A 13950-nucleotide genomic window follows, 5' to 3' on the forward strand; every position below is an offset into this window, starting at 1 on the left:
CGGCGGGTTTCTAAGTGACTTACCGCTTAATGTTATTCTATTATTACGTTCCGATTTGGTAATTATGGTTGTTTTATTCCTCTGAGAAATTCGTACATAGCGCTCCATCTATAAAAGCTGCTCTGAAATGTGCGGCTGGGAAAGGCTGCGTGGCAGTAAAATATTCCACACACGCTTTTGTTTAATAAGCCCCGTTCCTGGTAGCGGTTCCAATACTGGGAAGGCACCTGCCCATGTTTAATTCTGCAGTTGATGAGCGATTTGTCTGTTCTCTTGTAGGCAGAGTCAGTGATGGATGTCGGATGCACAGTTCATTTTGCTGTTAGAAAGCCCACGCATTGATGTGTCTGGAGAGGCAGAACAGAACTGGCATCCTTTGCTTGACATACTCTCCATTTAGTACGTTTGCTTCATTTTAAGCTTTAAGTCCAGTTAAGTTAGTTAGACCTCTTGAGCGCTTGAAATCAAGTCAATACGTAAGCTGTGGCTTAACGATTGTAGCTACAAAGCGCTTGAGAAGGTGGAGAATTGGTTATTAGACTTCGAATAAAGGTGGCATTGCTTTCAGAGCTGAGCAGCACGGTGGCTCCGGCTGCCTTCTGATTATTTCCTATATATTTCACAGTTCTAAAGGTGTGGCTGTTTTTATCAATAAGAAGGAACTCTAGGTACTGAGCCTTGAAAGGTATTTTATTCAGTTTTTATTCAGCTGTAAGGATTTTATACCAATTAAGTTACCAAATAACAACCGGCTGCTTCCTTCCTTGATTCTTTCTTTATAGGTGATATTGTTTAGAGCATTAGCTGGGGGGAAATTAAATGTAATGTGAATATTTTAAAACTACCTCTTACTGATTGGGGGGAAATCAAAGTTATTATTGAGGCCTGACCTGACTGAATTGACTTTGACCGTGTAGTTGCATTTCATAGAAAACACATACTGTATATATGTATGAGTGACAGAATATGCTGCAAAAGCACTGTCATTATTTCGCTGTGGTATAGAGTTGAATGCTGAAAAGCAGTAATGACTAGGGAATTATTTATTACCAGCAGCAGCACAGCTGACATGACTTACTGCTCATTTCAATGAAATCCTTGCTCTCGGCCCTGAGAAGGAGACATCCTTGTCTCGCTGCACATCAGGGTGCTTTTTATCTACAAATTGTGTTACTGGAACATTGGCCAATTTCGTTACTTGCACAAACCCCTGAATATTGAAAATACACAGTTCGGCGGGGGTTTGGTCGATGATATCTGCGCTTGGCACATGGCGTCATCTGTGAGGATAATGTGTTTCCATTGGGCGTGTGTGGCACTGCCAACATAAACATCTTGTGTCATACGCTGATTAAAAACGTTTGCATTTTTATTTTCCTTAGTATAAACTTTGCATTCCTGACTGCGTATGGTTTGAATCTCTTGCTTGAGCAGTTTCAGCCAGTTGCAAGTCAGAGCTTAGCAAGAATTTTCATAGGTGTTTCTTCATATATTTGTAAAATTCTTGCTGGAAAAGTAGGTACTTGAATACAGTTGTTTCTTTTTGCCTCTTAGGCTTTTTCTTACACATAATTTCTCTTCTGAGCATCATAACGTAATTTCCTAGTGCTGCCAGTATCAAAGGTGTTTTGTCGTATAGCTCAAAACCAGAAGACTCTGCGAACATCTGTTGGATCTAGAATGAGCCTCTGAGTGACCTTGTTTCACAGAATCACAGAATGCCAGGGGTTGGAAGGGACCTCGAAAGTTCATCCAGTGCAGTCCCCCCATGGAGCAGGAACACCCAGCTGAGGTTCCACAGGAAGGTGTCCAGGCGGGTTTGAATGTCTGCAGAGAAGGAGACTCCACAACCTCCCTGGGCAGCCTGGGCCAGGCTCTGACACCCTCACTGAGAAGAAGTTTCTTGTCAAATTTAAGTGGAACCTTTTGTGTTCCAGTTTGAACCCATTACCCCTTGTCCTATCATTGGTTGTCACCGAGAAGAGCCTGGCTGCACCCTCCTGACACTCACCCTTTAGATATCTGTAACCATTAATGAGGTCACCCCTCAGTCTCCTCTTCTCCAGCTCCAGAGCCCCAGCTCCCTCAGCCTTTCCTCACACGGGAGATGCTCCACTCCCTTCAGCATCTTTGTTGCCCTGCGCTGGACTCTCTCCAGCAGTTCCCTGTCCTTCTGGAACTGAGGAGCCCAGAACTGGACACAATATTCCAGGTGTGGTCTCACCAGGGCAGAGTAGAGGGGCAGGAGAACCTCTCTGACCTACTGACCACCCCCTTCTAATCCACCCCAGGTACCATTGACCTTCCTGGCCACAAGGGCCCAGTGCTGGCTCATGGTCACCCTGCTGTCCACCAGGACCCCCAGGTCCCTTTCCCCTACGCTGCTCTCTAACAGGTCATTCCCCAACTTATACTGGAACCTGGGGTTGTTCCTACCCAGATGCAAGACTCTGCACTTGCCCTTGTTATATTTCGTGTTTCCCTTGATACGTTTTCCTTTAGGAGAGTTTCATTTATGACTTAATTTACATGCCCTCTGTGCTTCATTTTGGATTCTTCCTGTCGGCGTGCTGCTTTGCTGCTTCCTAATTGCTGATGTTTTCATAAGCTGCTGCTCGAGCTGTTTCTCTGAAGAGTGTAAAGCATTGATTTTTACAGTTTATGCTTTTGATCCTTTGAACTCCTGAATAGTATCACAGCAAAATAACGCTGAAGCATCAACTTTTGAATAATAAGCTGCTCATCCCGTGAGGGTGCAGCGTCCCAGAGGCACCAAGAGGTGAGCCCTTGATGAATTTGCTGCTGTGGTTTAAGGGATTGCCTCTTCCCTCTGGCAGAGACCACAGATCTGTCAACAGAAGGGAATTCAGAGCTGCAATACCCACTCCTCAGCACAGTGTCCAGCACCTTTCTTTAAAGACGCTTTTCTCAACAGTTTAACGAGGCATCTGAAACACGAGAGGCTATTTTCTGTCATCATCTTTCTGGTAAAGCGTGATTTCTTGAGCTGCTGGAACAGTCACCAGGGCTCGTCTGTCGATGTCCTGAGGGGTATCTGCAGTTTGTCTGTCCCGCAGGCTCCTGCATTCGGCCAGCACAAACCACATCACTGTGATGGTTCATACTGGGGGCTGGGGCTTTGCTCATTCGGCACTCAGGAGCACGTAAGGAGTGTTAGACACTCGCATAAGTATATTCTGCCTTAAACGCAGAAGTTGAGAAGAGTTGATGCTGATCTAGAAATCAGAAATCACTCTCTTTTATGTGTTCAATTTCTGATCAAATCCTTCTGTTTAACTCTGGCTACTTTAAGGAGGTACCTAAAGGAGAAGGTGGTTGGAGACAAAAGGACGAGGGATAAAATGTAAATGGAGAAGAGAGGCAGGCTTCATGTGATCCAATAAATCAAACCTAAACCAGGCAAGGTGCCATTTTCCTGAAGATCGAAGAGCAGCAGGATGGTAACAAATGCCAGAGGTGTTGGCCACTGGGAGATAAATCATTCTGCCCCGGGCGATATTGCCTGTCCAAAGGACAGAGGCTTTTTCCTTGTACGGTTCCTCCTGCTGTGGGGCTGTCACCTCTAAGGTTCAATGTAACAGTAATTAATAACACTAAAATCAAGTCCAAAAACCAGGCTGATAATGCGCTACAAAACTTAATAGTGTAGGTCATCTGTAGAGTAATGGCTTTGTCAGCACTATTGGCAGCAAAGAGGGTACGTATGCGCTGTATATGTGCTGCGTTGTATGATGTTGATGCTCCAAGGGACGCTGGTCAAGCCGCTGAGGTGGTCACCTCTGAAATGGAGTCCAGAAGACAATTATCTGATCCCACTTCAGCAGCTGCAGCAGTTACTGACACAGAAGGGTAACGTTGGGAGGATTTTTAGTGTATTTTAACTGGTACAGCAGGTGGTAATGAGAGCCAGGGCTGATTTTTGAGCCAAGGTCCCACGGTAGTTGTTGAGCTGAGTGCATTTGGAAAGTCACGCTGCAGAGAATATCGTCCTTTGATCGGGACGGTCCCCAGAAACTGTCATGTGCAAATGGATGTTCACTGTCTGCCGTTTGCTACATGAGTGGATGCGAGCGTGCTCGCTTTCCTCTCGTCAAGGATCTGTGGGTAATGGCTGATGAAAGATGATCGGATTGTGCAAAGAGGGCTCGTAGGACATTGAAGGAGAAAAAGAAAGTTAATTCAATATACCATATAGAAGCATAGAAGATGCATCTGAATCGCTGACAATTGATAGCTAGAACTGATTAAACCTGTGTTGACTTGCAACCATAATTAATATAAATCACTGCTCTTCAAAGGACGTTTTAAAGGACTTTGGATAAAAAAGAAAATCTCAAACCCCGCAATCCTAATTGGTTTCATTTGCGTTCGAAGAGTTCATTTGACTTGCTTTTCCAGCGCTCTGACAAGCTTTTCCTTTTAACAGCTGCCTATAAATTAGGGCAGTTGTTTTTATGGGAGCAGTGATAGAAGAGTTCCCACAGCTCCACAGTGAGAGCAGGTCCCTAATTAATCGTACAGAATTTTATTGTTAATGCGTGACAGCAGGTTTTGTGTTGCTCAGAGCTTTTACATGCCTTTATATTCAGGAATGTCACAATCTAAGTTAATTCCACTAACATATGGCTGCTGTGGGATTAGGTGCTTTCTTTTATGGCCTGATTACTTCTGCTCTGGGTGCTGGATAAGATAGAGAGGTTCAGGTAACCACTTTCGGGTTTTGTTATTTCAGTTCTCACCTGAAAGCACAGGAACTTAGGGACATAGCTCTGGAAAGCAGGTCTGTGCAGGAGCTTAATGAAAAGCCTGGCTCAAGTTGGAGGTTGAGAGAGGCTGTAGGAGAAAGCAGGGAGGAAATCCTGTGCCAAGCGTGGTGTTCTCCTTGTTGTAAAGAAAGCAGCATCTCATTCTAGAGTGCCAATTGTCATGGTTAACAATGGATCTCTTATATATTTTTTTAAGTATTGCAAGAATTCCCCTTTGTAAAATGCTTTTGTAATGAGCTCACATGATGCCTTGCATCCATTGAAATGAGTATTTCGTGATTAATTGAGTCCTGTTTGGAGCTGAGGAAGGAAGTGTGGGTTTAATGATTACATGGGTTTGTTTTTGACCTGCAGATGGTGGAAGAAAGCGAGGAAAGACTGACGGAAGAGCAGATCGAGTCGCTACTCCAGACGGTCACCAGCATTCTGCCAGGGGATCCGGAGGAACAGCAGAGAGACTCAGAAATGGCAACAGAAGACAAAGGTGACCAAGCGTAGGAGGCATCTGGACCACAGCTGGCAGCAGTTTCAGCAGAGAAGAATCCGCTATTATTTTTCTGTTTTGTTTTGTTTTACTTGATACCAGTTTAATCTGGTATTGGAGATCCTTGTAAAATATGTTACAATTTTTATTACTTGGAGGTGATGAGGGAAACAATTGTTCACAAGAAAGCACGGAAAAGGACACTATTGTTTTGGCATTTTGTCCTAAATGGGGATGGTAGTAACCAAGTTCATAATGCAGCAGTCTGAGAAATGGGTCACAGAAGCTGAAGCTTTTGTATTTTTTCCACTACCCATATAACAGCTGTACATTTGAATAGGCTTATATACAACTGGCAAGGTTTTAATTATCACAGCAGTGCTATAATAATAATTTCTTTCATATGCTTTTGAATTGCCCAACTGGTTTTCAGAACACAGTCTGCAGTACAAAGGCGGCTTGTGGAGCCATGTGTGAAAAGGGCTGGTTTAGGGGATCAGGACATAGAATATTGTACAAGAAACTGCTCGGGATCCAGCCAGACAGTTTCTCGTGGGTTGTTGGCATCATGGAAGTGGGAGGATCTGGGGGTCGAGTAACTGTTCTCAGGGTGTCTGACAATCCGTACTTAATACAGATCCAGATCATCAGCTAAATCAACATATTGCCACTGAAATCAGCTGAGTTGGAGCAGTTTGCAGCAGCTGATGCTCTGGACTGGAATGGCAAGGCTCTTAGTAACACAAACAGAAGAAAATGTAGGTGTGGGGTGTATATTTTCCCTAGAACATTTGTTCCAGTATTTATATGTAGGCAGATCAGTCCTGTGAACATGCTGTCGACCGTGGAATAAATGAATGAGTCAGCACTGGAGTCCTGATCTGCTTTAAAAGACTGAGAATCGGTCCTGGAGGCAGCAGATTGTTCTGTGTGCTGAGCTTTTGCCTGGTTAAGGAGTTCAGGATCAAGTATTTAATGTTGAAAGCATCAATGATCTTAATAAATCTTTTGTGTATATATACATAAAATCATGAGGTACACATGGCACTGGTTTTATACTGTGACTGCAGACCATTCTTTTATAATTATTATAACATACTGGGAATAGAAATAAAGCTCGAAGTACATCCTGGGAGTTTTGTGGCTTATGGACAAGATACAAGACCTTGAATCACAGTATCTGACTTTTTTCCTCCACTTCTCACATAGTTTTGTGTGTTTATGCAAAAAATTTATCCTTTCTGAGCTTTAGTTGTGGCGTATATGAAAGGGAGTGATAACTTCCAGTGTCTGGGGGATTTGTGATAAGCATTTCCATGGTATTTTAGGCTTCTTTGATGTGTGGAGAGGAAAGGAAATTATTGGAAAGTATATTTGTTGCCCCTTAAAGATAATTTATCTTGGATTAAATGCGCTGCAAGGCTGGAGAGTAAAGGTGGGTGTTGGCTGGGTAAGTGTAGTATTAGAGGAGGAGAGTCCTTGGTGGTTTTTGATCCATCAGTAAATCTCTTTCTCTCTAAATGTGCAACAAGAGATAAGTAGATCATATCACTGAATGACGTTAGTTTTAAAATGAGCGCTTGTGCTCTTCACAGTCATTGATGTTGTTTGACGCGCTGTGGCCTTGGGCTACGAGTGTTTACATTTTTATCTGTCTTCTTCTATAATTAAGTCACTGAAGCCAGTTCTAAACTTATGAAAAGCAGATGGAAGCAGATCGCAAGTGTCTTTAGCCAGCAAGGATATTTTAACAGATCTCTGAAGCTGGATGTTCCATCTTGGGAATTGCCGATTTGTTATCGCAGTGGATTTTTGCCAACATCCATTTTGTCTCCTGTTGTATGCGAACTGTACAAGATACAAGAACCCCTTCCCTTGCTGTTGTATTTAACCTTTTTATAAAAATCAATTCCAGATGGATACATGTATTAAAGTTGTACAAATGCATTAATAGCTTGTTCAGCCTCAAGATATGCAAACTATAATCTCCCTAAAAGTGATATGCTGAGTAACATTTGAAGGGAGCCGGGATTATGACATCTGCGTTGCGTCAAGAATCTCTTTAAAACCCACTGTCCATGCTCATGCAGGTGAGGAATTGCTCTGGTTTGTTCGTGTTGTGGTGTTTGCTCTCGGGTCTGCTCTTCGCAAACTAAAACTGGTTGGTGGAAAGCAAATGTTGTCTTCCTGGTGTGATACCATTTTCCTGGTGTCGTATGTATGACAGAAAAGATCTGCTGGTCTCCCAAGTCTGTTACCGAACACAGCGTATTCTGCTTGTTCTCGTGGAGGAGACAAGATGGCACCAAGACATGGCCTTTGGCCATGAACAGTACGTGTGTGTTGGGCGCTGAAAAGCTTGATTGGTGATTTTGAGACAAAAAGGGCAGCGTCCTTGACACTTTCTGAATATTTAAGAAGCGCGTATTAGTTTTAGCTTTCTCATTTCTTAGGCGTTCCTCACTTTTATTCTGTATCGCGTGTTTGGGTCTTGGCGGGTTGATGGTGCTGCTCACGGCAGCTCTTGGGCTCTGGGAGAAAGGGGCAACGAGCCGCCAGGATTCCTCTGCTCTTTGGATACTTTAAAATACCTGGTGTTTCTCTTTTCATCAATTCAAGCCCAAGACGGCGAGCTTTCCTTTGCATTGCTTGGCAGTCCTCGCCGGAGCGGTTTTGTTAGCAAGCAGCTTTGTTTTATGGGAGGAGAAGCAGTGGCTGCTCCTACCTGGCTGTGCGCTGGTGCTGGGAAAGGGAAGCAGATGCACTGGGAACAGAGATCTGTGCAGGAATTTCATGGGAGATCCAGGAAATCCCTCTGGACGAGCGGAGCAGCTTTGGTGGGGGTGCGACTGTTGCCCACGAACTGCAGAATTCAACTAGCTCTCCTTTTCTTACAGAGAGCAAAATGCGTTTTCTTTGCATGGTGTATTTACTGGGTAAAGATGTGTAGTCTTAATTAGAAAAAGCAAACTGAAAGCTCCGAAAGTGTGGAGTTTTTGGTTTTCTCTTGAAGCAGGTTTTCTTTTAGGCAAGGGTTTCTTCTGAATCGCGTCTTGTCTTCAAACAGCTTCAAGGTACTACATGGAAATGGCTTTCAAGCCTAAGGTGTGGGTGTGCTGGAAGGGTTAAATAACATCTACGGGATGCCTCGAAGTTTGAAAGTGTTTATACAAATGTTTTTAAGGAGGTCCTGTCATAAACAGTTCTGTACAGAACGTTTTCCTTACTAAAATCCCTGCGGGCATAGACAAGCTATTGCTTTGAAGTCACCCAAACCGGGCTGATTTACGTCAAGCCCTAAAATAATGAACCAGCCACATCATGATACAGCGTCAGAGGTCGATGTCTGGCTGCTGTGGTCCTAGAAGACCCCTGAAGAATGATTGAACCAGACATGTTTCTGAAACTGTCATACCTTAGAAGAAATAGAGAAATTTAACTAGAACGCAGCTTGGGACGTTAAAGCTCTTTAAAATATTTCAACAGCAGCTTGGATGCAACCAACCCCCACGGGGTTCTTCTCTAAAGAAGCCCAAAACAGCCTTTAAAACCACAAGTGATGGTTTTGTGTCCTTCCCAGAGAGAGGAAGGTCACGAAACCCCCTTTCCAAGGGGCTGCCCGGAGGTGCAGTTTGGGGTCCAGCCGCTGTCCCCGAGGGAGCCGATGGCAGCGTTGTTTGAGTTGGAGCTGCCGGAGACGTTGACAGAGAACATATTTTCTGTTCCCACAGAAAGAAACCCTGCTCCAAAGTTTTTATTGAGCAAAAAGAAACGCTTGAGCTGAGAAAATCAGAGCTCTGGCCAAAGCACAACTCAAATGCAGCGAGCGCTTGGGAAACATTTGTTAAGCCCCGAAAACTTTGCCACGAGCGAGAGTCGCCCTGCATATGTTGCTTGAATTATTTTCCCTCCGCATTAAGGTTCTTTATTATATTAACTTTAGTGTTTATAAAAACACTTCGCGGGAGCACCGGGGATGCCTGGCACTGCAATCCCCATTTGTGCTTCATTTTTCCTGCAGCCAGACTTGCCATTGGGGCTTTTTCTCATGGCCACCTGCAAAACGGTGCCGACGGTGCATATCTGCACAGCCCCCCAGGTCCGGCTGCAGCACGGCTCTGCGGAGCTGCTGAATATTGTGGTTTATTATACATTTCCCTTGAATGGGGACCGGGCTGTTCCCAGCTGGTGCTGGTGGCCGCTGGTGTGGCAGTGATGGCTTTGGTCACCTTGGCCAGGCTTTGGTGCTGAGCACAAGCGCTCACCGTGCCGCTGGGGTTTTAAGCCCGTGTTTGCGCATCCCACCCTTTGTTCTCTTTCTACCAGGCTGTGTGCAATTCGTGCTCGGCCCCGCCGGGCTCCCGCTCGGTGCCCTGCCGAGCTGCGGGAGGAAAGCTGGCAGGAAGCTCCCGGCGCTTTGCTTTTATGGGGCCAGGCAGAAACTCCATTGTTTGGTTAAAAAAAAACACAGAAAAAACCACCAAACCCAGCTGTTTCGTGAAGTTCTCCATCTCTCACCCCAAAAAATCCCCCCCGCTGGTCTCTCTAGGGACAGCAGGACAGCGTGGGCACAGATGCCCCATTGCTTCCCAGCCAGACGTGGCTGCAGGACGGTGACATCTGATGGGAGCTGGGGCAGCAGCGGGGCTGTGGATTGGGGCTCTCACCTGGGATATCAGCGTGGAGGGGATGGGGATGAGCTCAAACCATCAGTCCCAGCGGGAAACGAGTAACCGGGCACCTTCCCCATCACTCTGGTCAGCGCTGGGCTGCTGCAGCACATTGGTGACCTGGTACCTGTATGTTTCTGCAGAAGGGTGATTCCTCCTGCTGGGCTTGCTCTTCATGCACTGGCTGGATTTTTCCTCTTAAAAGCTACAGAAATAAAGCACGCGTTGGGTGCAGCTCCTGCCGTGCTCACGGTGAGGAGCCGCCGGAGGAGCAGCTTCTCGCTGGGCTCTGTCCCAACCTCGGTCTCTGACCCTGCAGCCCTCCCCTGAAATTAAAGGTAAATATTTGCTTTACCCAGAGCTTTGCTAGCACAGAGGCTTCCATGGTGGGGTCGGGGTGCTGGAGGGTGTCAGCCCATCCCCTGAGCAGGTGATGCCTCCATTAACCCAACCTGTTCCCCTGGAGATTGGGTGTGGGGTCCGCAGAGCATCAGGGATGGAGAAAGACACGTTAAACCTGAGATTAAACCAGAGCTGTCCCCGTCTGTAGGGAAAGCTCGGCCTGTCCTCACCCCCTGTGCCACCCTGGGGACAACTCCGGGATAAACCACCCCCTTCACCCCAACCCCTCGCCCTTTGCTCGTCCGCACCAAGCCCAGGGCTGTCCGGGGGTGCAGAGCCAGCCCGGCTCCCCGGCCTCGTCTGTGGGTCCCTGGGGCTCCTGCGTGGCGCGATGTCAGTTCAGGGGAGCAAATCCCTTTTGTTACAGACCAGATGCCGTCGGGGAAAAAGCCATCCAAAAATAGAAAGTCTGAGTTGTTGAAATGATCCAGCTCAGCGGAGAGCAGGGGGAGGTGTGCTCTCCTAGCTCTCCAACACTTTATGTATGTATATATTTATATATAGTGAAAGTTCACCCCTGGAGGCTTGCTAAAGGCTTTAAAAAAAGCACTCTGTTGGACTGGAGAGATTTTTGCCGAGTCTTAAAAGGACCTTTGGGTTTTTTGCTCCTTATGCTGCCCATCGAGGAGGGAAGAAATCAGCCAGGATGAACTTGGGGCGTTTGATCAGCAGTTCTGGTTCAAGTGTCTGCCCTCGCGTTGGGCTGAGCTCTCGGTGCCTGATTCAAATTGCTGGGTTTTGTTAATTAGATGTGTTCAGTTATCTGGCTGTTAGGGAATAGCGATGCATGGTGAGCTCTGAAATGTTGTGGGTACACACAAAACAGGTGGGGTTTGGGGGAAATGTGCGGGATAAGCACCTTGACGCCTCTGCAAGTGGCTTCCTTGTCCCCATCCCAGTGCATCAGATACTCGGTGTCCCTTGTCCCATGGGAGAAGCTGCCACACCGGGTTCACCATCTCAGGCACTTGGCTGAGTCTGTTTCCCCATCCCAGGCCGGCTCTGGACCAGCCCCTTCCCGGCCTCACCGCCGCAGCAGAAAACGTAAAGCTGCTGCTGTATCATGTTAAGAAATGGTTACTTTTTTATATATATACTCTTCAAATTCATTCACAAAGTGTCTTCTTTTCCCTTTTGTATTATTCACCGATTTCCTTAGAAGATGCCATGGCCAGGCAGGGCTGGAGGGAAAAGGAAGCGCAAAAACCACCCACGGAACCCAACGGGCTCCAGCCGCCCCTTCCCAGCAGGTTTGCTCCTTCAAAGCCCATATAAAACTCCCCGAATGCTGTTGCTGCCAGCTGCCCACGCTGCAGCCTCCGTGAGCGGCTGGGGGTGGAAATGGGCCGCTTCGGGCCAATTTAAACATTTTCCCTTTTCCTGTGCGACGTCCTGCCCCAGGCGTGGGTTCAGCACAAAGTTGCCTCTTTCCCAGCCCTGTGGGGCTGCACCGAGGGGACGGGACCCCCTGTCCATGTGTCACTGGGACCCCAGCGGTTGAAGAAACCGGAGGAGGTGGCTCAAGCACCACTTGGGGTGGAAATGGCCCCAGAATGCTCCTCTTGCTCCAAAAAACTGGCGGAGAGTGGCCACAGGGGCTTCCACCCAGCTGCTGGGGTGGCCACGGGCTTGGTTCACGATCGCTCTCCTGTTTTAATATTGCAGGGAAAGATGAAGACTTGAATTTGCCTTTTCTGGGAGGAAACCGATGTGGCATTTGGCAAGGCTTGTGATGACTTTATAGCAGAAGTTGTGGTTAATTCATCAAACCAGCTGCGGGTCGTGGTGATACACAGAGCTCCCGGGGTCCAGCACAAGCCGGTGACAGGGACATTCCCCCCAACCCTGCAGTGCTTTTGGTGTCAGTGCGTAACTCATCCCCACGCAGTGATGAGCAGTGTGCAAGTGTCTAATATTATTCCGGCAAAACACAATTTATCCCATTCAGCTTTATTGCACAGAGTGACGTGCTTTGCCCTGTGGATGTGGGTGCAGGAGCAGGGGGTGCTCAGACAGGGCTCTGTGCATGTAAGGATACGCGGTTGCTGCTTTCTGATGTATTTTCCTTGTGCACAAATACTTGGAGTGGCTCAAAAGGTGAATCCAGCCCCAAATTGCCCTGACTCTCAGTGTGTGTAGGAAGAACTGCCCAGGGCATCACAGGTGGCATCCGTGGTTCTGCACTGACCCTGGCTGGCCCAGCTCACTTCACCAGCATCTTGTTGTGCTCCATCACATCAACAGAGACTGAGGTCTGACTGCAGGCTCCAGCTCATCTCTAGTGCACAGCGCACCAAGGAAGCCTGTGATTCACTCCAAAACCTGTGTTTGACCCTACAAACGCTGCTTATTCATGATTTAACTTCCAGAAGTTGCTGCTTCGTTTTGAGCTCTTCCCAGCCCTTTTCTCTGCTCTCGGAGCTGGAGCCGTCCCTCCGGTGCCAGCCGAGCTGGTTGGATCAGGCCAGGAGCGGCGGCTCTGAAGACAATCATCAATATTGTGAGTGTGGTGATGAAGTGGGGAGCTGGCGGGAGGGGAGGGAGGGAGGGACGGCAGGAGGCTGCGGATTCTGCATTTTTCTGCTGGGGCCTCAGCAGAGCCCAATAGTTAATCATTAAAATATGCTTATATGTAACTAATCTCTGCAGGACAATGAACTGAGAAATAATTTAACGCAATTTAAATGGGTCATAGTAGTCACTAGAATAAGCGTGGCTCGAGCCAATGGGAGCCACCAGGCTCCTATAAAAGCGGGTGGGGAAGAAATAGCAGCTGGTGGGGAGAGATCACCGAGGACCCGATGCGTGTCCTGAGCCGCCTCTCGACGTGCGGAGATCCTCCCGATCTGCCTGAAATCAGGCTCCAGCAACAGGCTGAGCCCTTCTCCAAATATTGGTGATCCCATCTCCAAACATTGGTGATCCCATCTCCAAATATTGGTGATCCTGTCTCCAAACACTGGTGATCTGTTTGTGGTTGGTGGCTGCGGTGGGAAGGACGGGGTCTGCCCGGAGCCACTCGGCGCTGCCCATGGGAACCAGAATCACCCGTTTGAGACTCAAAAGGTGAAATTCGGCAGTGCTGTGAGTCGGGGCTGCGTCGCTCGGGCTGGGGGCGATCGGGATGCTCTGCCACAAGGTGGGTGGCACCTGGGGCAGTGGCTGGTTTTGGTGACAACTCCTTTGGGGTGGCGGTTTTGGCAATGTGAAGGTGTTGGTGACGTTATCACGGTGTAATCCTGCTGGAACACGCAGCACTGAGTGGGCGCTGCCGCCGGGGTTTTGCAGCAGCTCTATAAGGGGAGAAAATGAATGGAAATGGATTTTTAGTGGACTTTGATCAGCCTGTGAAAGGGATGATATCGGCTGGGCACTTCGTGAGCTGGCCCTGATGGCTCAGCGCTTGGCTCCCAGCCTTCCCAGCACCACGTTCCGACTTTATCCCTGGTGTCATTTTGGGACTGATGAGCACGGCTGAGACCCTCCAGCACAGCCCTGACCATGGTGAGAACGTATCTGCTGCAGAGAGAGGTGACACCGAGCTCTCTGCCAGCCTTGTTCCCTGCCTTAAAATACCCCAAAGAGGCATTAAGTGGAGTTATTTGTA

At 47.6% G+C, this 13950-nt stretch overlaps 2 protein-coding genes and 1 long non-coding RNA gene across 9 annotated transcripts in view; 2 read left to right on the top strand and 1 right to left on the bottom strand.

Annotated features, from left to right (window-relative positions):
• CRCP (CGRP receptor component) overlaps positions 1 to 6398 on the top strand; it is a 24504-nt gene extending 18106 nt beyond the window's left edge. For all 3 annotated transcript variants that reach the window (XM_065852815.2, XM_065852816.2, XM_065852818.2), the window contains exon 6: positions 5142 to 6398. In XM_065852815.2, coding sequence (XP_065708887.1) covers positions 5142 to 5285 — 144 coding nt within the window. In that variant the 3' untranslated portion in view covers positions 5286 to 6398. The remainder of the gene's footprint in view (positions 1 to 5141) is intronic.
• LOC136109861 (uncharacterized) overlaps positions 1 to 10423 on the bottom strand; it is a 13838-nt gene extending 3415 nt beyond the window's left edge. The window contains exon 1 of one of the 2 annotated variants that reach the window (XR_011741874.1): positions 9939 to 10423. This is a non-coding gene — a long non-coding RNA (uncharacterized lncRNA). The remainder of the gene's footprint in view (positions 1 to 9938) is intronic. The other variant, XR_010652554.2, reaches the window with a different exon arrangement.
• Positions 10424 to 13112: 2689 nt separating this feature from the next.
• TPST1 (tyrosylprotein sulfotransferase 1) overlaps positions 13113 to 13950 on the top strand; it is a 37462-nt gene continuing 36624 nt past the window's right edge. For 2 of the 4 annotated variants that reach the window (XM_065852809.2, XM_071817137.1), the window contains exon 1: positions 13113 to 13409. The gene's annotated coding sequence lies outside the window, so the exon portion shown is untranslated. Of the gene's footprint in view, positions 13483 to 13950 lie in introns of all 4 variants that reach the window. The other 2 variants (XM_071817134.1, XM_071817133.1) reach the window with 2 other exon arrangements.

The sequence above is a fragment of the Patagioenas fasciata genome, chromosome 19 (assembly GCF_037038585.1).
Source record: "Patagioenas fasciata isolate bPatFas1 chromosome 19, bPatFas1.hap1, whole genome shotgun sequence".
Classification (NCBI taxonomy): Eukaryota; Metazoa; Chordata; class Aves; order Columbiformes; family Columbidae; genus Patagioenas; species Patagioenas fasciata.